The following is a 27,449-nucleotide window of genomic DNA, read 5'->3' as shown; positions in this document are numbered from 1 at the left end:
CGCCGTCTGCTTGAAACCACTTCTCCTCTTGGAATAAGTCAAGGCCTCATAACCACTCCCACTTCCTGTTTCTGAAAAACACCCAAATCTTTTCCTGTATTGCATCAGTATTAGAGAAACTCACACAGTCACTGACACTGAGAGGAGAAATGGCACAGAAAGGAGTTCAGCTGGACCGAGAAACCTTCTCTTGTTCCATCTGTTTGGATCTACTGAAGGATCCGGTGACTACAGCCTGTGGACACAGCTACTGCAGGAACTGTATTAAAAGTTTCTGGGATGAAGAGGACAGGAAGGGAATCCACAGCTGCCCTCAGTGCAGGAAGACGTTCACACCGAGGCCTGTCCTGGAGAAAAACATCATGTTTGCAGCTTTAGTGGAGCAGCTGAAGAAGACTGGACTCCAAGCTGCTCCAGCTGATCACTGCTATGCTGGACCTGAAGATGTGGCCTGTGATGTCTGCACTGGGAGAAAGCTGAAAGCCATCAAGTCCTGTTTATCTTGTCCAGCCTCTTACTGTGAGAAACATCTCCAACCTCACTATGATGCAGCTCCATTAAAGAAACACAAGCTGGTGGCCCCCTCCAAGAAGCTCCAGGAGAACATCTGCTCTCGTCATGATGAGGTGATGAAGATTTTCTGTCGTACTGATCAGCAGAGTATCAGTTATCTCTGCACAATGGATGAACATAAAGGCCATGAAACAGTCCCAGCTGCAGCAGAAAGGACTGAGAAGCAGAAGGAGCTCGAGGTGAGACGACTAAACATCCAGCAGAGAATCCAGGAGCGAGAGAAAGATGTGAAGCTGCTTCAACAGGAGGTGGAGGCCATCAATGGCTCTGCTGATAAAGCAGTGGATGACAGTGAGAAGATGTTCACTGAGCTGATCCGTCTCCTCCAGAAAAGAAGCTCTGATGTGAAGCAGCAGGTCAGATCCCAGCAGGAAACTGAAGTGAGTCGAGTCAAAGAGCTTCAGGAGAAGCTGGAGCAGGAGATCGCTGAGCTGAAGAGGAAAGACGGCGAGCTGGAGCAGCTCTCACACACAGAGGATCACAACCAGTTTCTACACAACTACCCCTCACTGTCAGCACTCAGAGAGTCTACACACTCATCCAGCATCAATATTTGTCCTCTGAGCTACTTTGAGGATGTGACAGCAGCTGTGTCAGAGACCAGAGATAAACTACAGGACATTCTGAGAGAGGAATGGACAAACATCTCACTGACAGTCACTGAAGAGGATGTTTTACTGTCACCAGCAGAGCCAAAGACCAGAGCTGGATTCTTAAAATATTCATGTGAAATCACACTGGATCCAAACACAGCAAACACACATCTGTTATTATCTGATGGGAACAGAAAAGTAACATTTATGGAACAACAACAGTCTTATTCTGATCATCCAGACAGATTCACTGGATGGTTTCAGGTCCTGAGTAGAGAGAGTCTGACTGGACGTTGTTACTGGGAGGAGGAGTTTATGTAGCAGTCGCATACAAGAATATCAGCAGAGCAGGGTTTGGCAATGAATGTTTTTTTGGATATAATGAAAAATCTTGGGCATTAGATTGTGACACAAGCAGTTATACATTTCGGCACAACAATATCCCAACTGTCCTCTCAGGTCCTCGGTCCTCCAGAGTAGGAGTGTACCTGGATCACAGAGCAGGTATTCTGTCTTTCTACAGCGTCTCTGAAACCATGACTCTCCTCCACAGAGTCCAGACCACATTCACTCAGCCGCTCTATGCTGGACTTTTATTTTTTGAGGGCGTCTCTGCAGAATTCATTAAACTGAAATAAATGTCACTGAGGGACAGTTGATTAAAATGTGATTTAGTTTTGACTTTCCTTTGGTCTCCATCATTGTTAATCAGACCACATTGTCACTAATGCCCACTTTTGCCTCTGACATGGGATCCCTCTCTACACTAGTCCATTTACATTTACATGCTTCCCTTAGGCAGTATTATTAGAGTGGATAGTATGTGGGCATATTCTCATTATTATGCAGTGAAATGTTGATTTACTTACAAAACAATGTTGGTTAAAATGTCTGTTTTAGTTTGCAGTTTCTTTGGTCTCCACATTTTTGCAGAGCACTCATCGTTGTGCAGTTTCCTGTCAGTCACACTTTACAGATACTATTTTGATATCTTATCATTTATTGTCTAATTAATAACTGACTTTGTTTGAACAAAGACAATTTTCATTACATTTACATATATTTGTTGTTGTTGAAATAATCAATCAGTTCAAGAAACAGCTTGCTTTGGGTTTTTTACATTGATAAATGCAGCTTTTTATGCTAATTAATGAATTTGCAGTTATTTGGGATCTAATTTTCTTTCACCTTTAATTATACCTACATATACATACAGCATACTCTGATTTTATTAATTAATGTGTAGCTGTGTTGGTCATATCGTTATTGCCATGTCGTTCAAAATTAATAACTTGATTTAAATATCCTCTTTGGAGGCTGCTTAATTTAGTGCACCAACCTGTTTTATGCATAAAATTTTGTTTAGATCCACAATTTGAACTTTTACTCAGATTCATAAATAGTTTTTGTCTGATTTTCTTTCATCATTTTCAGTCACTGTTACATTTTGCACGAGTCTGATTTCTGCATCTGTTCACCAATGAATGCATGTCATTGGTCCACACTGTGTATAAGACAACCAACAGTTATGAATTAAAAACAAATCATTTTGAAATTTAAAACCTTTAGAAGACACTATATTATTTCCAATCAATTTGTGAGTGATAAATTGTTCAGTGATACCCTGACTGTAATTAAATGATGGATTTAGCCACCATGCTGTCACGCATGGTTTTGGCCGCCATCATGTCAGTTTTTAAAACAAGAGCCTATATTTGGATGATAACTTGAAGTCTAAGGCTACGTTCACACTGCAGGCGAAAGCACATCAAATCCGACTTTTCTGACCCTCTGCGACCCATATCCAATCATGGTATGACAGTGTGAACGGCACAAATCTAATATTTTCAAATCCGATCTGGGTCACTTTCGTATGTGGTACTGAATCCGATACATATCTGATGTTCTAGAAAGCGACTGCTGTTTGAACGGTCATGTCGCATTAAATCAGTCTTTTACGTCACTGACACAAGACAGACGCCGATTATCAGCGCCGGAGAAGACATCGCGAACGCTTCCTGGCCATCCAGAGAAACTGTTGGGAAGACAACGTTGGAGAAACGTGAACATTTTATTTGTACTGTATAATCTGCAGATTCTGACAGAAATCTGCAACTATCCTTTGAAGCACCGCTCCCCTAAAACAGCAGTAAGGATCATTATTATGTAAATAACAAAATAACTTTAGAATTTAAAGCAAAATTGGGAAACGTAAAGTCTGAAACAAGTCTTTATATTAACGGCCAACAGTCAAACAATACTGTTCAGTCTGGGTGTAAACAGAGCGCGTTGTGTGTGACGTCTTCTTTTGCACATGCGGGCCACTTTGAGGGTTCACACTAGAGCGCGTTTGCTGTCAGATTTTATCTGCAGTGTGAACAAGCAGACAAAAAAATCAGATTTGATCAAAAAAATCGGAGTTGAGCATTAATAAGACCTGCAGTGTGAACGTAGCCAAAGTTACAGTTAATCTCATGGTTAAAACTGTAGATATGAATCTAAATCTATTTGTAGCAGTAAACATGTTTAATTCTGATCTAAAGTTGAACATTTAAACATGAGTTTTTTTGGGACTGACTCAATTTTGGAGCCAGCCTCCAGTGACCACTTGACACTCGTATTAATATATGTGAGTGTTTTTAAAAAGAGTATATTACGTCTGATTATAATAAGGAAGAGAAGTTCTATGAAAACACTGCTTTGTTTTAGTGTCGTCTTAGCATTTCTTTTTTAATTTGCAGCTCACCTTTTCATCTTGACTCACTCTAATAAAAAGTTTCCATGCAAAGTTTTAGGTTATGTACAGAAACAGGAAATAAACCAGAATTCTAATATTAAATTACTGTCACGGAAATAAAGGGTGTAAACTAAAAAGCCTTTTGTTGCCTCTTCTTCCTTCTTGTATTTCTTTTTCTTCTTCCACCATCTATCCACTTTTTTCTCCCTCATCTAATTATTCATTGATGCTGTACAATGTTTTTTTTTTCCTACTCACAGCGTTAAGGAGGTTTCCGGCCTGCAGCACCAGGTGGAGAACAGCATGGAGCTCCTCGCAACACATTAATTCTGGAGGACGGAGACAAAGTAAAAGAAATGATGTCTTCATTTGTGTCAGTACATAAAGGATAAACCAATGCAAAAGCATCACCTGCTGGAAATAACTGTGTAAAAAGAGAGTAAAGAGAGAAAAAACACAAAACCTGTGCAGTAAAGATACAGATAACATAAGCTTATGATGCTAAAATCCCACTGGGTTTGCTGTTTTATCACATGCAGTGTTAGCATGTGGAAGGTTAGTTAACAGTTCAGGCAGTTATCAAGTTCACACACACACTGCTAAAAATACTGAAGGTGTTAGTCTGTATTGGGTGGAGGGTGTAAACGAGGAGAAGGCTTTACTGCAGGTATTTCTGCACCAACGACATTCAGTCCAGATTTATTGCGTTTTATTTCTTTTCATCTTTTTTATTATTATTTTATTTTTGTTAAAAAATATTCCAGAGTTTCATACACAGATCTCTTTTCTTTCTTTCTTTTTTTACAACTTCTGAATCAAACGGCTCACTCCTTCACATAAAGGTGAAAGTACTGATTCTGAGACATTGTAACACAATCTGTGTAACAGAATCTGCTAAATCTGTGAAAGTGTTTCTAGAAGCTTCTTGGTTACACCTCTGCGTGGTGATTCTGAAGCTAAATGAATCCTCTGAGATCGATGTCATCACTGATGACGACCCCAAACAGAACCTTATGTTTGGAGTCAAGAAAAATAACTTTTCTGGAGGTTTTTAATGTTTTTGATGGATGTGAGTCGGTGTGATTTCTTTGTTGTTTGTTCATTGCCGAGACACAGAGATAAGGTTCATCAGCAGCAATGAGCTGCATCTCAGAGTAACTATTAACATGCTCTATGCAACTTTTAACACCTATTATTTATTGTATATTTGACCAAACCCTACTTTACCTCAGTGCCCTGATCCCAGTGTCAGGAGTCAAACGTTACTTTTTTTTTTAAATGTAAAATTAATTTAAAAAAGTTGATGAGTTTGCTCTAAAAAGTTTTACAGCTCCACCACCATCGTTGGTGTTCATGCCATTCTCTCAGTAATTTCAGTTCATACAACACAGATAGAAGCAGTCTGGCCACACAATCTCTACCTGCCTCCTGCAGCACATTTGCTTGTGGTAAGGAATAAAACATTGTAACACACTCAGTGTTGGTTCTGGTCCTTCTCTGCTCTGCGTTGACACTGAGACAATAAGTAAGAGAAGAGAAAGCAGAGCTGTGGCCTGTGTGAGCTCCCAACAGCGGCTGCACGCAGAGAGCAGCTCATCCGTGTGCCGCTGATGCTGCGAGCGTGTTACCTTTGATGGCGGCGCGAAGGATCTTAATGTCCCGTTTCATGGCCTCGCACGCTGCCGGAAAATCCTCCTTTAAGAGCATGGATTCAATGCGGACTGTGTAACTGCAGACCGAGAGAGAGAGGTGAAAATGAATTGATTAATACATTTTTATTTTGCGTCCAAGCTGGTACACATCACTAAATACAGCTAATGCTACTACTTTACATACTCTCGTAGTAACTGTATACCAGCAGCTGGCAATTAGTTTGAACTGTGGGACTATTTTTAGCGCATCTCATTAAGGAGATGTTGTTATTGGTGTGTGGGGGAGCTGCAGGCATGTAATTGATTCAGCTTGATGTTTTTGAAATGAAATGAAGGCAGATGTCACATTACCAGCGCTCCAGCAGCAGCTACTTACTAACATTTGTTTGTTTTGTTGAGCACAAATTGATGCATTAACGGTTATGATTCCTGAGTCACTGTGAGTCAGCTCTGTTAACTGTCACAAGGTCCTGTTTAATGATACAAAAACATTTTCCCCCACTTAGAGCTAGAGCTGGTACACAGGCCACTTTTACCCAACACTGTTTCACACCAGTGCATCATGTTTTCAAAAATTCAAAGTAACCACTGTACAGCCAGTAAAAGTATTTATGTTTAATATTGTAAGTATACAAGTACAAGTACTACAAAAATGTACTGTTTTGGTGCAGTATTTCAGTGAATGCAACGGTGAAACTGTACAGACAGTGGAAGCATTTTCAGTGTAAAACTGTTTCATGGATCTTGCATGAATATCGGAAATGTTAAAAAAAAGATCATAAAGGTTTAATTCTAATTTCTGAAACTTGCAGTGAAAGTTGAACGCAGCATAAATCTGAATAACTAAGTAAAAGTTCAGCGCTCACCTGGGCACCTGAATCAGCCGGTACATGAAGGAATCGGCCAATGAGAGCTGAGAGACTTCGCCGCGGTGTGCCTTCAGTTTCTTCACCTTCATGAGTGCAAAAAGATGGATCAGATAAAAAAAAAAAACACATCAGTGTGTGTGTGTGTGTGTGTGTGTGTGTGTGTGTGTGTGTGTGTGTGTGTGTGTGTGTGTGTGTGTCTCACCTCTTCAGACTCTGGCAGCAGTTTCAGCATTTCTCTCAGACGCTCCACCCCAAAAGCCTCACTGTTGCCATGGCAGATTTCATCTACTATAGTCTCATTGGACCTGGAGGAAGAAGATATTTAAATTTAGTGTGAGCAGTGATATAAAAAACAAACACTCATTGTGCTGAAGTTAAGAATTAAAATGGCATCAAAATAACATTACACTAAGCTGATCTGGGTTTTCCCCCCACAGAGATTTAATTACCATCTGCACACGTACAAGGTACACTCAGTTCACTCTGTCAGGTTAAAATTCAAACAAGAAAATGAATAATTTAAGACAGTTTTATCACTTTGTGAACTCCAACCTTTTGCTTTTAAATGATAATTTCATTTTCAACATTGAAACAATGTTATATATTCATTCAGGAATTAGCCTGAGACGACATTTATAGTTATTTTTCTGTTGACTGGAAGCACCTTCCCTGTTACTTAAAGTAAAATAAAATGGACAAAATAACTTCTTTAACTAATTAACTTCAGTGCCGATACACGTCCAGTTTATTTTAACCTACACAGTGGATGAAGAGAAACTCAAAAACTCAAAATTTAACTTATTGTACTGTTGTCAGGAGATAGAAACGTTCTTGCACAGAGTTATTGTGCAAAGCTGCTTTCAAGGTCATGAGGAATTCCATAAACTTGAGATTTTCCTATTTGATATCCAGTTTTTGTATTTTTCGCTGAAACCTTCAATTTGTTCAATGAGTACAGAGCACACTTTCACAGTTAGGCCAAGCACAAAAAGACTGAAATTCTGATGTCAGAGTTCATTAAAACCGTTTCTTGACTGAGTGAGCTGAATAAACTGGACAGGCGTGTTCTGACAGATCATCCCACCAAGTACAACTTCCTTGTACATATTTTTACACTCTGTTATAAATGCAACATGATGTCACAGAGTTTGCAGATGTATTAACAACAGTTTTAGTAACATGCTCTGGACATACTTTTAAAATGCGATTTTCTAAGCAACAAGCCCTAAAACGAGAAAAGCAAAAATCCCACAATTGAAATTTTGTTTCCTTAATTTTATGACAAAGAAAATTAGTATTTTCTGAATACTGTCTGTCAGTGCTGTTTACATCTGTCTAAATCTCAGCCAAGGATATCTGAGAGTGGATTTGTGGGTTTAGAAGTTGTTGGCGTTCTGTGTGTGTGTGTGTGTGTGGGGGGTTGTTGTTGGTCGGAGAGCTGTTTGTCACACATTAAGTGATCGTTCAATGGAATCCGCTGTGACGCTAATGATTGTCTCCCCTGCTCTCTTACCTGCCTGAGAAAAGTTGGCTTTAAATTTACGGCAGTGATTTATCAGAGATGTGCGGAGCATGGAAGGAGAGCGTGAGAAATAGAGACAGGTGGTTAACAGTGAGTCTTTACAGTTGCCTGCACAACCTGGTGGAGTCTTTCATGTTTTAAGGCTGCATTTCAGTAAATGGTGTTGGAGATCTTGTTAAAAATGGAAGAACTATGAACAAAGAAAAGTCAGATTTTGACACACTGCACAAGTCTGGAAGGCATTTGATTGGTAAAGACTTCATTTTTCAACATCAGAATAATCCCAAACACATTGTCAATTACAGTAAAAGAACACCTTGACTGTACCTGGACCTGCACAATAAAATGGTATCAGTCATGGACTGGCCTGAGCCCAAATCTCAACATTACTGAAGCAGTGTGAGAACAGAACAAACAAAGCAAAACAACACATCCAAAGAAGAGTTTTGAATGTCCTTCAAGAAGCCTGGAGAACTATTCCTGAAGACTGTTTAAAGAAAGTACAAGCATGCTGTTTAAGAAAGTTCAGGCTGTGCTGAAGAACAAAGGCGATCCTGCTAAATATAGATTTTCAGGCTCATCTGAACTGTACAAACTCTGATTTGTCTTATATACTGGTTTTCCATGTATGTTTCCTCACATTGTAATAAATCGCTGCACCTTTGTTTTTTTAACCATTTCCTTAGAAAAGTATAAAGAAGTGCAGGGCAACTCGAACATTTTGCACAGTCATCCCAAAGTATATTTCCTGGAGCAGATGGCTGTGTCTTTTACTTCCCACTTCTCGAAATTGTTACTTTGTTGTTGGAAAAGTTAAAAGTACTTATACTAAAGTCATGATGCATGCTTAATCATCCAGGTAAGGAAATCCTGATGAGTGACGAAACTTTTCTCCACCTGGAAACGTTACGTCCGGATGAACAGAACTAACTTTTGGGTACTTTTAGCTCGGTGTTAAAGCAGCTGCAAAACCTTCAGCTTAATTTGAAACTGAATGACAGAGTTTTTGTGGATATTGTACATCGTGAACATAAAATGATGCAATACAACTCAGATTCTTCTCCAATTGATTTCAGGTATAGTTGCTGTACATTCCTGCTCTCCGTCTCCCACATGCCTGCATGTCCCTCAGTGTGTTTGGTAAGCACTAAGTCTCAACATGGTGACCAGAATGATTCAGCACATTCATTCAATACATTCTCTAAGCTTAGCCAACTGACTCACCTTGTGGACACTTTTTACGTGACTTCCTATCTCTATATTAAGCTGTGGTGAAGATGTAAAATCCTCAGTGAGGTATAAATGTAAAAAGGGTGAAGGGAGGTTTAGATAAAGCAAGTTTTTTCATTCTTTGAACTACATTAAAGCTTCATGAATACGTATCTATGAACAATATAAATGCAGTAATTCTGTCAAGCAGCATTGCGGTGACCTTACCATGAATGGGTTACAAGACAGCAGGCCCCTGGGGACAAGACCACCAACCCTCCTACAGAGGATTAAGACAACAGGCTCAAGGACACACGAACCACAACTGCGGTGTAGCCGAGCTGTTTAGTGTCTCACTGGAGCAGCGCTGTGCTTTGATTTGAATGTAGGATATCACTTTCTTGCTGTTTTGTCCCATTTTGTACGCTTTTTTTGTTCATTTTATGTCCCTTTGTAGCCACTTTATGCCTGTTCGCGACCATTTTGTATCTCTTTATTTCTATTTAATCGCTCTTGTAGAGATTTTCATCTTTTTGTCATCAAATTATGTATGCTTGTAACAATTTCGCATTTCCTCGGATTCTCATTTCGTTTCCCTTCGTCACCGTTTTTTCTCTTTGTGATAAATTTTAGTTTCTCAGTCTTCATTTTGTATCTTTTCATGGCTAACATAAGTTTCCTTGCACCTATTTTGCATCTTTTTAACCATTTTACACCCCTTTATTGCCACTTTGCACCTCTTCATGCAAGTTAAGTTCACTTTCAGCCATTTGGCCTCCTTTGTCACAAGGTTACACCATTCTCATTTTTCTTCTTTTCTCCTCAAGTGGTTTAATTCTTCTTATTGCTATTTTGCATCTCTCAGCCTCTTTGTTGTCACTTTAAATCTTTTTGTTAATAATAGTCAATAATCAATGACATTGTAGTTATTTTCTGTCACTTCTGTAGCTCTTCATTATGAATTTAAATCTTTGTTTAGACAGTTTGTCATTTGTCAATTTAAGATCAGTTTATATCCATTAAGTTATTCTAAGGAGCTTGGAAAGAAAAGCGTCTGGACTTCTTTAAGTTTCCTTGAAGACGTTTCACTTCTCATCCGAGAAGCTTCTTCAGTTCTAAGAGCGATTGGTGGAGGGTCCCAGATTTTAAGCCCTATGGGAGTTTCCCCCCAAGAGGGACAAAGGACCCCCTAATGATCCTCTACCTAATCACATGAGCCAAGGTGTGAAAACTGGTGTAGGTCACAATCAGCCAGGGTTTCAGGTGAGCTCATTGTGAAACCTGACCCCACCCCATCGTGTGATTTCCTGAGGTCAGATGGCCCAGGATGTGAGTGGGCGTTAAGGCGTCTGGGAAGGGATCTCAGAACTGGATTATAGATGGCAGACAGTTGGTGTCGTAAACCACCGCCTCTGTTCAAAGACGGTCGCTCACAGTGGACATAGATGAATTATTTTACTCCTCTTTCAAACAGTCTTCTCTGTCCAAAATGTGAACATTGATATCCTCGAAAGAGTGACCTTGGTCCTTTAGATACAGATGGACAGACGATAGAAGCTTCTCGGATGAGAGGTAAAAAAAAAAAAAAAAAAGGTCTTCAACTAAGCTCAAGTCCTTTTTTAAGCTCTTTAGACTACGATGACGCAGATGACTGAGAACCTTCACATTCCATTAAGTTATTATTTTACATCTCTTGTTTTGGTCAACTTGAATTTGATTGTTGTCATTTTGCTCGCTTCATCTCTTGCGTCCCTTGTTGTATTATCTCCGTATACGTCAGTCTTTTCCTCTAATCTGACATATGGTCACATGTCTGTAGTGTATTCAATCAAGTATAACCTGCCCACATCACCACATTTGTTTATTCAACACTTCAGGATGATGGTGAGGAAACACACTACAATACAGCATCGCTTTGTGACACGCCATCAGCTAATAAAATCCCCATCTCCGTCTGACAGTCATTTTGTCATAGTCATGCTGTGTCATACCCACATTATTCTCAACAAACACCGACATGACAACACTGTCTGCATTTAGCATTCCTGTTCATGACTTTCCTTTTCTTCTTTTCTCTGGGAATCAAATCCGTGACCTTTAAAGTGAAAGCTTGCCTATCATAATTTAATCCACTTGACATAACAGTCAGAAATTATCAGTTCGATGCTCTGATGCTTCTTATCATGGAAATCAAACAGAGGCAGCAATACATAAAAACATATTTTGTCTTTGTCTCTATGTTTTCATGTTGGGTTAAACTGTGTGTGTGTGTGTGTGTGTGTGTGTGTGTGTGTGTGTGTGTGTGTGTGTGTGTGTGTGATCATGCTCAAGATCAAGTGAGATTATTTACCTCTTGAACTGTTTGAGAAAAATTGCAATGTTCATCCCTCGCTTAGCATCTAGGATGGAAACCTGAGTGTGAGAGAGAGAGGGTCAATCTGAGGTCAAAGCCCTGGTGGAAACTGTCACACACACTTCACTCCATCTCCCATGCCTTCAACAAACAGCAGCACACGCAGCCCTGCATCAAAAACACACCTCCTGTTTGGTCTCTCTAAATGAGCTGCTGGTTTTCCCTCCCCTGGCGGGCGTTGCCAGGGTTTTTGATTGACCGTCATGTTGACCGAACAGCTCTTCGACAGTCTGAGCGTCAATCTTGTATTTCTGTTTCACTTGGCCTTGAGTCCATAGGTTGAGCCGTCCCTTTACCTGAGACACAGACTTTAGTAATGTAATAGCCGTTTTATGAAAGTGCTCGATTTCTCTTTGGACTCAAGCGTTTTCAGAGAGGTGCTTAGTCATCATTTAAGTTTGCCAGTAAGTAAAACAATGTAATATATATTAAAAATATATATGTTAAAACAATGTGCCGAGACAAATGTAAAGCAGGAACTCTACCTGCTCCTCTGGAATCGTTTTCCAGAAAAAACTCCTCACCCTCCTTTTCTTCTTCAGCCCACCAGCGGGGTGTCCAAGCTCTGGTGGCAGAGGCAGTAGGGGAGGAGGAGGTGGGGGAGGTGGTGGAGGAATGTCAGGTGATTTCATCTGCTTATCTTCTATGTCAGCATACCTCGATGGAGGACGAGGAGGAGAAGGGAGAGACATTGTCACGGTAACAGCTACATCCTCTTGTTGGACAGAGAAATCTTGGCTCCCAGTGGCCTGCGAGACGCTGCCCATCACATGCATCCCTGCTGCTGATGGGGCAGTCGAGGACAGGGGAGATGGTGGGTTTGGAGGCAGACTGTAAGATCAGTGGGCCGATTAACTGACCATTGTGAAGGGTATAGTTACGAGGATGAAGATGGGTCATCGCATTTGAAACATCGGATGACACCAAGGTCAGGTTACGAGATCTAAAGATGCTGGTAAGCAAAAGAAAGGAGAAAATTAATGTTAGCTTTAAGTGAGAGAATTAGCTAAGCTTGTTATTAAATCTAAATATACAAAATCTTTGTGACCCATAAGGAGAACCAGAAACAAATTTTGAGTTTACAGTAGAAAACACATTTTACAGACACAGCAGTTCCACGTTTGTGAGAGAAATGCAGTTCATTGCCCATCCACCAACGGCCATTTGAGGCTGGTTCCAAGAGGGAGTCAAGCCACACAAACTCCCACATTACATTTTCAACCTTACAGTACCAATAGACATGTCCACTTCTGGCTCCAACTAAATCTCATGGTAGCAGCCGACGTGCTAACAACTGGTGAGACTTCAAAATTGAGAGTCCAAAGCCAGGTGTGGATATCAAATGATTATATTTATTCTATGGGAAAAACTTCAATAACTAATCAAGTTATTGCAAAAGAACAAAGTAAAGAGACCGGCCAATAACCCTCTGCAAAAATATGTATTCCCCAGCTGTTTGGCTAATGGTTGCTGAAAGGTGCTTTCGACTCGACTCTCAGAGGACTGCTGCAGTGGCATTTATGCACTGGAAGACGATGACTTGTCTGGAATTACTCACCAACTATTCACCAAACAGCAAAAAAATAAATAAAACAGAAACAGTGGTTTTCAAAGTAGAGGTTGGCAAGCATTTGCAGACAAGTTATTGTATTGGCTTTTGACTAAAGCAATGACAGGTTTGTTTTTGGTGCTTTACGACTGAATGAAACAAGTGACAACCAGCAAGCTCTAACAACCACTCGCTACCATTCAAGGAGACACTAGCCGTTCTCTGGGTCTGTGTTTCTGAAGCTACCGTTTTTTGATCTTTGACAATTTTTTTGCACTTCTTCCTTTTTACAATAATCTCAGCTGATGTTCTCTTTCCTGTTCATGATAACTTTTCAAATAAACCAGTGTTTGACCTCCACGTGGTGCCAATGTGATAGAGCTATGCCTGTTATTTTATATTTGCAAGGTCTGCCTGTAGCTGAATTTCTATAATCTCTATAATTTCTATAATCTTTCTCTTTACATAGCCAAAGAGCTAAGCAAAAAGATACACACAGATAAACATTACACACATTACGTGCATTACACAATCAACTCCAAGTCCAATATAAGGTTTTTTAACTCTCCACCAACTGTTGAAGGAAATATCTGGAATTTTAGGACGCATGTCGACTATAAGAAAATTACTTTTTCTTTGTATTGGGTAATTAAGAAAGAAAACCTCAAGTAAGCTGAGAGCATTTTTTATATTTGGTACGACAATAATCAACAAACAGTGTCACTGTGATAGGACTAATAGGACTAATAGGAGAAATCGTGTTCACTGGAATGCAAAATGTAAAAAGCTGCTGCAGAGAGAAAAATGACTTTGGCACGTAAGCATGTTGGTCTCATGCTGACATTCATCTGTATTATTCATACTGTGGGTGTGTGAGTGTAATTACATGAAAAGCAATTAAACATTTATAAAGTTAAACATTTGCTTTTGAGTCGTGTATGTGTTTCTACCGTTTTTGTTAAGCCTTTTTCCTCCATTGAAAATTGTTGTGTTTGTTTTTTCAAACAATTAAACACCTCCAGCAGTTCTCCGACCTCCTTCTCTTCAAACATCACCAGCCTCACCTGGATGTCAAAGCATCTGCTGTACAAAGGTATGCTTAGAAATTGAATATATTGTGACCTATCTAATAAATGAAGAGTCTGGTTCAGACATTGAAGTCCCCCAGAGGATGAATCCTGCTGGTTTTTGGGGTTTGAGTGACATAACTAAGGTTTGATGCTATATAAATAAAATTTAATTGAATGCGCTTTAGATATACACGCTCCTCAGAGGATGAATCTTCTTGACTTTTTTCCCCTCCCACTGCCTTTTATTCCTAGGACCACCATGAACAGGATTATTGTTGTTTCAGCTAATGCTGTAGATGGATTGCTGTACAATCTGGCTTAGACGTTCATGTTCCCCAGAGGGTTAATCCTTCCTCCAGCAGTATCTCCCCCCTGGTTTAACATTTGTGGTTTTGAGTGGAATCTCTCTACAACTGTTAAATGGATTGCACTGAATATGGATGAGACATTCACATTCTCCAGCATATCAATCCTACTGATTTTATTAATTCTCTTTGTTTTTCTGTAGCACCACCATAGTGTTGCCATGTGCTGCTTAACTATTAAACTTCGGTCCTCAACATGTCTACCATCATCGTGGGATTTATTGCAATCAAAACCACCAAAGTATCTCAGGATATGTTACTGGAAACTGATTGCTGTAAAATCGAGTTCCTCTAAGGAGGATGAATCCTAAGGTTTAGATGATTGTCTAACTTTCCTAGCAGTAAAATAAGATTGAAATTTTTGATTTTGAGTAAAATATCACAATTACTGAGTGGACCTCTCTCCAAAGCAGGAATCCCACTAACCGTTTTGTTCACCTGATTATCATCATGGCACTGGACCTTTGTTGTTGTATTACTGTACAAGGATTGATGCAAAGCCTAGGTTTAGCATTCATTTAGACACTAAGGATCGAGCCCACTTTTTCTTTTTTTTAATCCTTATTGACATTTGTGGTTTTGAGTGAAATAACAGTTATTGAATAAACTACGGTGAATTCTGGTTTAGATGTTTATTCCTCTCCGGACTGAGCAGAAAACTTCATGGTTAATGTAACTCTTACTCACCATGATGAAGAGCATTGCTAATTGCAGTTTTTCTAATAACAACTCCTTTGGCGTTTTTGACAGCACCGGCAGGAAGCCCACGAATGAATTATTTAATACATACAAGATTCCCCAGTGTGAAGTTCTGGATACATGTCGACAGAGATACACACTTCCTGCTGTTGAATTAGAGATGAGTGTGTTACGTAAGTTAATCTCACAACATTGTTTTTCAGCCAAATTTCATTTATGTTGATTGTGTGTAAATGTTTACAATTAGTCAAAAATGAGAAAAATATTTTCTTTAATCTCTCGGGATATTAAGTTAGTTGTTTGTTTGTTTTATTTGTTTTCCTAGAGCATATCTTGTATTTTAAAAACATTTATATTTCGATTATTATTTTATTAAAAATGTAACAAATGAAAATATATTTATTAATTTTAATAAATTAAATCTAATAACATTTTATAAATGTAATAAAATCAAATAAATGAAACCCACAAATGAACAAAAATTATTAAGAAACTAATGTTGCTGTGAGCAGCAAACTTTCCAGTAAAAACGTGATGTGCTGGCTTTGCTTTACTTATTTGGTGTCGTTAGTGTTTTTCAGTTGCAGAAGCATGAGGGTTTGGGTCGGCATGCACGGCTGTGTAACTAGTCATAGTATTGCTGATTGTCATGGTAACACAAACAATGACAGTTTGTATACTTGGCAGAGAACACATTTAGGTCACGATGTGCACGTGTGTTAAAACTACACATACATTATCCTTTTCTCCTGAACACCCTGAGATCTGTTTTTTTCTCTCGCATCTCTTCATCCTCAAAGGACCACAAACAAAACATTTTGACAACTTTCTCTCTTTAAACAGTTTCAGGCAGTTGATTTAAAATGTGAGTGATGATGAGGTCCAATCACATAACTCAAAATGCAAAAATGCCAAACTGTTGACCTGGTTCTCATGAAGGTTTCTAATTGGACAATGGGGTTGTGCGGTAGAGGAGGAGCCACAAAAGTACAAACAAGAATGGCCACACTCACACAAATCAACAAAAATAAGAGCAGAACAGCTCCAGAGATAAAGAAAGCGCGGAAAAAACGCAAAATGTAAATGGATGACAACAAAACTAAAACATGACTTTAACGTGGCATTAAAAAGCCATAAAGACCAACTACAGTAACAAGAACAGGAAACTACAAACAGGAAATATAGCAACATGCAAAGAACTACAACAGTCCACAAAAAAGCTACAAACAGATGCAAAATGACCAAAAAACCCAAAATGTTTAACAATGACACAGAAAACATTAACAAATAGACACAAAAAGCAATAAATGAACACAAACTACCCAAAAGGTAGCAGAAAATATTCACAAAAAAATAAAAATCACAGAAACAAAGTGACTTAAAGACCACAAAGCGTTAGCATAGCCCAACAAATAGTATAATACCTCAAAGACAGACACAAAAACAGCAATGCACAAAAAGAAGAAGAAGATTCAGACAAATGGATAAAAAACAGCCACAAGCCGATTAAAAAAAAATGAAAACAATTAAAACAAAAAAGTGCACATAAAGAAAAAAGACATACAGCTGATCAAAACAACCACAAAGAGACACAAAATCACCCATAAAAAGTAAAATGTCACAAATAAACAAACATAGGTCACCATGGCAGGTACCAATAGGTGACTGTGATAGTAAAACATGCAGAAAAACAGCAACAACAATCCTCAAACAGCTACAAAAAGAAAAACTAAATGTACAGAGACAAAGACATGGAAAAAGGCTGCTAAGAAACAAAAAAGAAAAACAGCCACAAAGAGACACAAATTATCCACAGATATATTTTAAAAAACAAATAAACAAAAGAGACATAAAAATAGCAACAAGGTGACAATATAACTGAAAATAAACAAAAACAGCAACAAAGTAATCAAATAAATCCCCCAAAAAGTAAAACAAAATATTAATAACAACAATAAAAGAGTCATAAATATAAAATACAAACAGAGAAACAAATCACTCACAAAATGAAACAAACTGAAAAATGTAAATTTAAAAGAACACAAAAAACGAGCCAAAAATAAATCCAGGAACAAAATAAATAAATAAACAAGAAGATTAATAAGTTGTGCAGGAGGTGATCTGAGTGATGAAAGCATCCCCCGATTTACATTTAGTGTCTAAATGTTTTATATACAAATTTATTTGAATAAAAATCACAAGTGTGAACCCCATCGTGGCACTGGAGAAAGGTCAGTATGGGGCTCATCCTCTGGGGAACATGAACCTGAGTCAGCCTGTGTAATGGTTATTTAATAATGGCTATAAAAAGCCTTACTTTAAATCCGCACCAATGGCCCCAGGTGCTATCGAAAGCTGGGAGATCCACTGCGTGAGTGAAGCGCACTCATTCAGAAAACCCTTCTAGTGGCTGCACACTCCTTCTTAGTTTGCCTTTTTGGGCTGACCCACTTATGATCTTTCCATACATCCAGCTCTAGCATTTGCTCCAGATTCCAGTAGAGTCGGCTTGACCTCAATACCGAAGCAGAGAGAGAGAGCTCGGCTCAGACAAAGTGTGAATGAGTAACTGACAGAGACTCTGATCCACCATGAAAAATCTCTCCTCCTCCTTTTTTTCTTCATCTAATGATTTCCCGACGAGTAACTCGCTGCTTTGGTCACATCAGAGTACAGAGACGACGTCTGAGTGAATAATAAGCAGAGAGCTGGTGGAACGGGGCGATCTGGATGTGGGTAACAATTAACCTCACTGGTCACACACTGGAAACTTAAACTCATCATTTAAGCAGCAAGTCTTCCAGCTGGACTTTGTCTCAACTCTGAGTGTCCATGAAACTGCACCAGACTTCATTCACAATTTTGACAATTTTAGATTCAAGTACAATTTAAGAGTACTTGCGTCTGTATTTAAAGAGTCTAGTGTGGTCATGTTAGTGCCCGTGAGGCAAACATAGAGTACTGTGTTTGCAATCTTGTGTGTACTATGAAGCTCGACACGGCCGGGCACAGCTGAGCACCACAACAGAGCTTCTCGCTACCCCAGGCTTCCTGCACCAGGCTCTGAGCGTGCTCACAAAAGACGGGCCTGCCTTTCATGTGATCCATTATTTCTTCTTCTGGTCTAAATGGACTGAGGAGCCCCGCCTACTCCAGTCAAAGAAATCATCAGAGGGGAGGTGAAAGATCCACAAAGAACTACAGATCAAGTATATTGTATATGTTGTAGTACGTCTTTAAGCTCGTGAGTTTGTGTTTGTTCTTCCACTCTCAGAGCTGCTGTTTAATTCTGGCGTGGCAGCTGCATGAGAGCAGTGAAACTTTAAAGGCTGCTCAGTGTCACAGTCAAACAAAGGAGACGCAGAAATCTCTCTGGGAGCAAACTCCCGGCCTCCTTCATTGGCTGGGAGTTTCATTGTTATGCTCTATGATATGCTGAGGTATCCCTGCTGTCCCTTTCTGTGATCCAACAGACTTTGATTAAACAACACCAGACCTCATTCATAATTTGGGGGGTTTTAGAACATTTAAGGATTTGAGGATCCACTTAGACCACTAAACACTTGTTGAGTGCAGTGGTGTTGGAGCCGACATTAAAGGCACCTCAACTTGTTCTTCTCGTTTTAAAGTCTGGGATCTGAAAGTGGATTTGCTGACAGCTGTTGGCCTGCTGCTGTGCCTACGCATGGGGCGTCTTTGAGAATGTTAAGAGACTGCAGTTTATACTTGAAGTGAGGTAATAAAACACTAAATGACTTCTGTAACAACTCCTCATCATAACAGTTCCCACTATGACTTCTGAATGAGAGTCACTGATTTACATTGGAAAAGACATGCAGCCAAGCTGGGAGGCCTAAACGGCAGTGCAAGTCTACGGTAAAACACAGATACACAAAGACACACAAAAGTTCCCACAAACCTGTCTGCAAAATAATGGAGTGACAAATATTTACACAAATTCATCTGACCTCCCCTCTGTCACAGAACAGATGAACAAAAGAAAGAGAGCATGCAAACATTTAACTGAACAAATAACATGAACTAAAATGCTCAGACACACACACACACACACACACACACACACACACACACACACACACACACACACACACTGCTGGTGGTGACTAATTCACAGTGACTCATGCCATTTAACAAGATATTAATAACCAGCAGATGATGACACCGAGATCATCAGGATGGACGCCAGAGCGTCACTGTCTCCAACATCCTTTGATTAAAATATCAAATTAAACTTTGTTGTCTGTCAGGTTCATGCAGCTGCGTTCAGATAACAGCCACACGCTGCACACTGAGCTGTTTAACTCACTGCAGCGACTGTAAACTTTATGAACATGTGAAACAAGCTCCACACCTTAAGTGTGTCTCTTATAAAGGTAGCTCTCAAAACCACTGCTCGCTGGATACAGTCAGCAGTCATGTTAATCCATCCATGTTCTCTTCCACTTATCCAATCCTAGATTTTAGCTTTTCCACAGATACTAACTGGAAGTACAGTTGTACTGATATATTGTTTACTTTTTTAAGGTTAGCCTAACTTTAATGAATGTTTCAGTGTTGATACATATAATTGCATTTGTAGAAAATTCCTTTGTTTTCCATCCATGCATTCACCCGCTTATCCTTAGAGCCCATCCCAGCTACCATAGGGCAAGAGGCAGGGTACCCTCTGGACAGGTGGCTATTCTGTTGCAGGGCTAACACAGAGAGACAGACAACCATTCACACTCACATTCACACCTATGGGTAAATTAGAATCGCCAATTAACCTAACTTGACTAACGACATGTCTTTGGAGTGTGGGAGGAAGCCGGCGTACTTGGAGAGAACCCACGCTAACACGGTGACAACCTGTAAACTCCACACAGAAAGAGCCCAGGACCTTCTTTCTGGGGGGTGCTGACCACAGAGCAAGCAGTGCTAACCACTGCTCCACCATGCTGTCCCAGTCATACTTGCTTGGGCAACAGTGGTTAGCACTGTTGCTGTAACACTGTTAGCTTAACACAGTCATGCTAGGCCCTTTTGTTTCAGGGTGAAGTAGTGAAAACATCCTCTAGTTGTTCTAATAAACAGCAGAGAAGCAAACCAACTAAGTGTCCTGTGTGATTATAGGGGGAGGAAGTCGATCTGGATCGATGGACACAAACAAACAAATTAATAACCTTAAACATGGCGAATGTGCGCGACTGATGAAGGACAGAACATTTCCAACTCTGTCAAACTGGATAAGAGTTTAAGGCCAGTAAATGTGCAGGGATGTAGTTCCAGTCTGACACAGATCTCAGAAAAAAGGCAGGCGAGACTTTAATATCAGGGCCGAGACTTTCTTTCAGCTCAGTGCCGTCAGCGTTGTCATGTTGAGGGTTATTTTGTTCCAAAACGCAAAAGATTTTTGTTTTTTCAGCTATTCTGTGGAAAAAAATATCTCACTGACATCTTAATGTGAAGTGTTTGTGAGAATGGACAAAATAAGTGCTGGTTTGCTGAAGGAACCGCGACAAATAAGGCGCTCTAATCCCCCGGTGGTTTGACACCGAGGCTGAGCTCAGAGAGTTTCCAATAAAGCCGAATGTCTGCACATGAAAATCTGCACGTCTGCCTGAGTTTCTGCAGGTGATGCATTTATACAGGCCATCTCTTCTGGTTTCACTCCATGTTTTGCTCGAAGAGTGGATCATAGCACCATCACAGATGACTTTTCCCCACATTTTCACCTTCGTGCAATTGTTCAATAATGCAATTTACTGTACACCCGCCCGTTTATGTTATGCTAACCACGTTTGCTTGGTGCTAATTCTGAATCCAGCGAGATCGTCTGATTTAACTTGATTTTATTGATATTTTTAATTAGATTATTGCATTATTTGTTATTTGTGCACAAACTGACAGCTTATGTATGTGTTTATTTTTTTTATTTATTAGTAATTGATGTTAACATTTTTTTTAAATCACTAGATGTTTGATCATCTCTGCTGTTGCGTCATTTTCAGGTGATTTAAATGCATAATGTTACAGTTTTGTTTACCTACAAAACTCCTGATTTTACTGACAAATAATTAAAAAGCAGCTTTCACAATTATAGCCTTTCTAATTATAACATCTATAAAAAGTTGACAGCCTCTTATATAGGCTGTCTTTATTTGTCTTTGTACTCCAGCTGCTGTTCGCCATTTCAGATTTATACTGATTAACTAAATTCTTCCTCAGAGAAACTTTTATTGATGCCTCTGCAATTATTATTTTTTAAACACACCTTTAATGTGCAAATTGAACAAATTCACTTGCTAAAAAACGCAATATAAATAGGTTTAATTTGTAGGCACAGAGTTGTTTCTGATTATTAAAGAAAGCCAAATTCCTCTCGGCTCTGCGTGCCTGTGGACTGAAACAGCCGATGTAATGACAATCGCAGAGATAAAAAAAGAAAAACATATTGAGATAATTACAGGCTGTTGGTACAGTGTGATGAGCAAGCTGACAGCATCATTGTGAAGCTGTTGCCACAGCTCTGAGGGCTAAATTAAACAGAAAATGGAGGGGAAACTGCTCCAGACTGCAACATGTGAGTCACAGCAGGCTTTAAATACATACGTATTTGTCCTCCCTCCTGTGATTTCTGTAAGTTTACAGGATGGCTGGTTGTTGCTCAGCAGTCTGACAGATTAGCTCCCACACTTTCTCCAGCACTGACAGATCTAACGCCTCAGTTTGAGGATTACAGCAGCAGGTTGGCGGACTGCGCTGTCACACTAAATATATGAGGTTCAGGGTGGAAGAAGAGAATTTGAAGCCCTCCTGAAACCACCGAGTCCAAAAGTGTTGAGGAAGTGTTTCAGAAGTAGAAGAACAAACTGTCCAAGAATGTACTCGTAAAAATGAACCATCATTTTTCACTGAAACCACTTTTAAATACTTGGACACTAACCATAAATCTATAATGATGCATGTATATATACACTTATATGATAACAAATTATAAATATAAATTCCCTTGGTTTCCTTATATGTTGTGTTCCCGCCATCGTCGCCCTGCAAACACAGTGCTACTCTCTCTTTAGAAATAAAGTCCTCAAACATCACAAACACATCGCTGCTAGCATCCAATAAATAACCAAAAGTTTAACTGAAAAAGCATCCATAAATATGTAAACCATTCAAGAATCTGCAAAAGAATTACCAGTACATGTAACACAGAAACCACCAACACAGTTTTAGAAATGATCCCCCTTACTTGTCCAACATCCAATTAACAAGCTAATGGCATTACAACAGGAGAAGTGATCAGTTACTATAAAACAGGACACAAATGATTTCAGAGCGCGCAGCAGACCTGCCACAAAGACTCGCTCTTAGTCACCGTGGAAACCCCAGTAAAACCTGCTGATGAGCAGAAGGCCTCTGTCTCATTGAGCCGGGAAACAACAGTAAACACATGTGTTTGTCTGTATGGCTGTGAGGGGTGGTGAAGAAGGACCCCCCACACTGATCAGTCTCGGAAAGGAATCTGAGCTGCTTTTAAAGAGCATTAGCATGAAAAACGCTCCACTTCTGGCTGTGGGTTTGAGCTCCGTTGTGCCAAAAACAAAAACAAAGCAATAGAAAAAAACGCTTTAACAAAAGAGAATCTCTTTCACGGCTCTGCTGATGGGCTGATGGTTGCTTTCTTTATCTGAGGAAGAGCTTTACCGCTGTGTTTTACAGTCGGGGAGGGTCAAGCAAAGCAAAGAGCTGGCTGAGCATCCCTCGTCTCTGGGGTTACCACGGTGACGGGGACATACGGTGACAAACAGAAACCCGTTTGTTAAATGTCACCCGGTGGTGTCGTCACCGGAGCTCCGGGCAGGTCAGGGGGTCAGGCGGAACGCATAACCCGCAGAGAGAGCAACGAGGCCTGGCCACAGTCTGCGGGGAGGCTCGGTCAGAGAACCAGCTGTTTGTCTGCTGCACACAAATTATCCAGATAAAAGGACAAGACAGGATGTAATGCACAGTGCTGTGAATTAAATCTATTGATTTGTTATGTTTGTGCATATTTTTTTACTTAAATATTTTAGATCATCACCTACCATCAGGTAGGTTTGGATCATTTTTCCCCCAATAAAGGAAATCGTCATTTGTATTTACTACTCATTTTTGTTTAATATTAAAAGCCAAGAAATGAGAAGCTAACAAATCCTTTTTCACAGCTCTGCACCTTCACATTAATGATGTGTGTACAGTAATCACACAGAGGTTGGACAGGTTCTTAGAAATTCAAAGAAACTTTCTGACACATTTTAAAACTGCTTGGTGGTTTCAAGGGTGCAGATCTGACCATGAGACTGTGCTGAATCCAAAATAAATCAAAGCTGTATTCTGTGTGCACCGCTAAGCAGCAAATTAAACGGAAGCATACTGAAACATATCTCCTAAAAAGACGAAGCTCGTTTATTAGAAGTGGTACCATTTAATTCAGACCACAATAAATACCAAAAGAAAAACAAAATAAAAATAAACCTTCTATTTTGAATATTATTAGAAGACTCCGTTTAGTGTAAAGCAAGGTCAAAAATCAGGTGGCACAAGCTGTTATATAACAAAAGATTAAATTCACAGATTTCTGAATGTAGTCTGGTTTACTGAAATCTTATAAAAAGTGGATAAACTAAAAGTAACATAGTTGTTTAAAAAAATAAAGATATCAACCAAAGACTTAAAAACTGATTTTTCTGTTTCATTTTTTGTATTAATATATAAATTGAAGAGGTTTTCTTTATATACCAGTGCTTGGTAGATGTATTGATGTGATAGGCAATGATTTAGAAGCAGGTATAAAAATGAACATTTTTGATATATATTTAAAACATGCGCTGCTGAGTTTGTCTATTTCCTCAGAGAAAACCATCGAATGAAGGACAAAAAAGGATCTGAAGGCATGTTCTAGACAATTAATCACACAAAAAACAGTTTAATGATTAATGAAAGCAGCCAGAGCCACAGCAGACTGCATTTCACTGTATTAAAGTGTGACAGCACTCATGGAAAAGCACCAACAAGCACCAATCTGTCACAGCAGCTATGACTGCAACAATGACTGTTTTGGATCTACTAGAAGTACTGAAGTGGGGCTAAAGTATTCTTGTATCCGAGCATATTTATCCTAAGAAACAGCAGCACTTTAACCTCACTGTCACTAAATTACCATTATAGAAATATTATGGGACATAAGCACCACAAGTACACTGCAGAAAACACTCTAAATACTGCACCAAAACCACAGCAAAGGCAGTAGACCAACAATCAACTTATCAAGGATACTAAAAGCACAAACATAATGAATATTCCAGAAATCTCACTGCACAGCAGAATACCGGGAAACCCCAATAAAAGCTCAGTCCAAAGAATCTCACCAGCCACCGGTATACCTCGAAACCGGGGGTCGTTTTAATTTAAGGTCACAAGCAGCCCAGTTTAATGCTAAGGTGGGAGGATTACATTTAATGAACCCTGCATTTAAAACACAGGATGAACAGCCTGAGGGGGGAAAGCTCCGTTTCAATAACAGGTCTGCATTTTTCCACATTTCATCAGCTGACTGAACAATGTGTGTGCAGCACAGTTACGGCGTCTCTGTGAAGGCACAGGACACCGTAACTGTGCAGGACTTTGACTTCCCTGTGAGGTAACATGTATTTTAATGGAAAGCTGCTATTCACACAGTTTTACACCTGCTCCAAATGATTGGTGTGAAGGTGTGAATATATCAGATTAAAACATTAATGTCAGTGTGAGTATCACATGAACCATGCCGGAACACTGTCAAGTTTGAACACCACTTAATTAATCATTATAGGAATATTACGCCGCTGGCTGTTTGTGTTGATCCAAGAATTTACAGAAATTTGCATGTAGTCTGGTTAGCGCAAAGCGCCCCCCTATTAAACAGCTCGTTAGTCTGTCAGATAACTTATATTCAGCTCTGAAGTTACATTTCTGGCAAACTAAAATCAATTTAGTTAGTTATAAACCAGCGGTTAGTTTTCTGTTAATATAACTCACCCTACTGCGCGTACTCAGCGGCGCTGCGGCTCCTATACAAAAGTCCCGTTTAAAAAATGTCCAAATATACAGCAAAGCGATGTCAACTGATCCCGGTCGCATCCACATGAAGGGTGCTGCTTGCAGCCAAGTTCTGGACTGACAGAAGCAGGGAGAGAGGAAAAAGGAGGTAGGGATCCCGAACGCTGCGCATGCGTGTTTACTCAGGTGAAAGGAAAAGCGCTGTCTCTGGTGCGTGCGTGTGTGCAGCTCAGATAAGCTCAAACAGCCCCTCCCTTGGCAAACAGTCAGGCTTCCCTTCTCATGGTTATGTTTATTTATGAAAAATAAATAAAAACACATCATATCAGTGTTAAGCAGCACACTGGGTGACAGCTTTTTTCAGTGAGTTTACCTTTGGTAGTTCATTGCTACTTAAGGCTCATTTATTCTGCCATAAATATATAAAATATGACTGGATTTTCTGAATTTACCTGCTTTTACAGGGGGAGACTCTTTAGGTTACAAAACGTGTACAGAGGTCTGTGGATAAATTAGAGTACTCCAGACTGTCATTTATTTGAAGAGTTTATGGTTTAAATCACTGCATTAAAGTCTCATTGAATAGGACATGACAATTATGAGAAAAATCCTCAGTTTCTTACAACCTTTGGATTTCTATTTTTTTGGGGGAGTTTTGGGGGTAAGGGATTTTTTCCTGACAATTTTCATCATGTTTTTATATAGAAGGTGTTATGACAGTAACATTTCTTCTAATTTCAAATGTGTAGAAATAAACTTCTGTGAGGGCTGATGAGGTCCTACCTCCACAAGCCACTGCAAACACAGCATCCACCCTTTTGCACCTCCTCGTAGCAGTCAGGAGCTATAATGATTATGCTTTATTGTCCCTTTTGACCCTAATAGTGACCATCATTTCCAAAGTAAACCCCATGTTAGATTCAACAACACTACAAATTAGTGACTGAGACCGTAAACTCCCTAAGAAAGTGTTTACTGAGGCGCCAAAGCAAAGAAGCTGAAGGCCTGCTCCTCCACAGACTTCTGTACAATCACTTCTTTCTGCAACTGCCCCTAGTGGTCAGCAGAAAAAATACAGCTTTAAAGCTCTAATGTATTTAATGACAGATTGGGTCTCGATCAGTGGTATCCTGCACTGTCATTGGCCATCGCTTAAAACGCTCACCTTACTGTTGAGAAAAGTTTATCTCGGGTTCCACAGAGAGCATCGCCTGTGTTCAGTTAGCCAATCAACTACATACACTACTAGCTTTCCACTTCTCACTTGGTACATTGTCTCCTTACTTTCCAGACGCTTTCTTCTTTTTGTTTAATTTTTTCCTCATGTATGACCTTTCCCTGTTTTTGGATTTTTGCCCTTTGCCAGCCTCTTGTAGGAAGTGTTTCCTTGTGAGCGCTTTGGATTTAGGGGTTTACTGCATTTGTGTCTTCTGCTCCTCCTGTAAACACTTACAGTGATTTGTTAAGAGATTTCAGTGACCTACAGATGGACACCCTCCCTACAACAATGTGACAAATTCATCACTAAACGAATATTAAAGTAATACAAACGCACATCTATGTTAGAAAGACACACCTTCAAACAAATACGAGTAAAGCAAAGCTGAAGCTACTCAGTGCGTGCTTCAGTCTTGACAAGTTAATCATCGAGTTTGTGGACGAACCTCTTTTAAAAAAAAACAAAAAAACAAAACTGGAGCTGAGACAAGAGAGGTGGGAGTCTTTGTGAGAAACTCTATCCCGCTGGTGAAATGTTTGGGAAAATGAGCCTGGATGCAGGAACACACATTCACAGACTCGCTCAGACAAATAGTAGAATCAGTTTTGTGTGCTGGTGTTGCCAGGTGAGTAATTGCCTCTCTTTAAAGCAATCAGAGCAACAGAACCACAAACAGACCAGGGTCTTATTCTAAAATCGCTTCACTGATCCCCTCCATTTAAAGCAAGAATCACAACACTGCATACTAATACACCCTGCTTCAAGTCTAGTCCTTTTATTCTTGGAAAACAATTATAATGACACTGTGCACACGTAGATTTGATGTTTTAAGGTTTCTTGTTGCTGGTGTTAAGTTGAGCTTGAAGGAAAGTCAAGGTTAGGCCAGCATCTGTCATCAT

The 27,449-nt window shown here is 39.6% G+C and overlaps 1 protein-coding gene and 1 pseudogene across 1 annotated transcript in view; one reads left to right on the top strand and one right to left on the bottom strand.

Annotated features, from left to right (window-relative positions):
• The window catches only part of LOC146713709 (uncharacterized), a 32,141-nt gene extending 6,657 nt beyond the window's left edge, over nucleotides 1-25,484 (bottom strand). Inside the window, exons 1-8 of the mRNA XM_085450063.1 lie at nucleotides 25,311-25,484; nucleotides 12,054-12,520; nucleotides 11,694-11,864; nucleotides 11,506-11,567; nucleotides 6,627-6,729; nucleotides 6,422-6,507; nucleotides 5,532-5,632; nucleotides 4,162-4,232 (exon numbers count right to left, since the gene is read on the bottom strand). Of these exons, the coding sequence (XP_085306189.1) occupies nucleotides 4,162-4,232; nucleotides 5,532-5,632; nucleotides 6,422-6,507; nucleotides 6,627-6,729; nucleotides 11,506-11,567; nucleotides 11,694-11,864; nucleotides 12,054-12,344 (885 nt within the window). The 5' untranslated portion in view covers nucleotides 12,345-12,520; nucleotides 25,311-25,484. The remainder of the gene's footprint in view (nucleotides 1-4,161; nucleotides 4,233-5,531; nucleotides 5,633-6,421; nucleotides 6,508-6,626; nucleotides 6,730-11,505; nucleotides 11,568-11,693; nucleotides 11,865-12,053; nucleotides 12,521-25,310) is intronic.
• LOC146713710 (tripartite motif-containing protein 29-like) lies at nucleotides 91-1,202 on the top strand (annotated as a pseudogene).
• Nucleotides 25,485-27,449: the final 1,965 nt, after the last annotated feature.

This window comes from Copadichromis virginalis, linkage group LG3 (assembly GCF_057382275.1).
Source record: "Copadichromis virginalis isolate Kocher_CV1m ecotype Utaka linkage group LG3, C_Virginalis_male_GT1.1, whole genome shotgun sequence".
NCBI lineage: Eukaryota > Metazoa > Chordata > Actinopteri > Cichliformes > Cichlidae > Copadichromis > Copadichromis virginalis.
The sequence above is the reverse complement of the archived record's forward strand: the minus strand, read 5'-3'. Positions and strand labels throughout refer to the sequence as shown.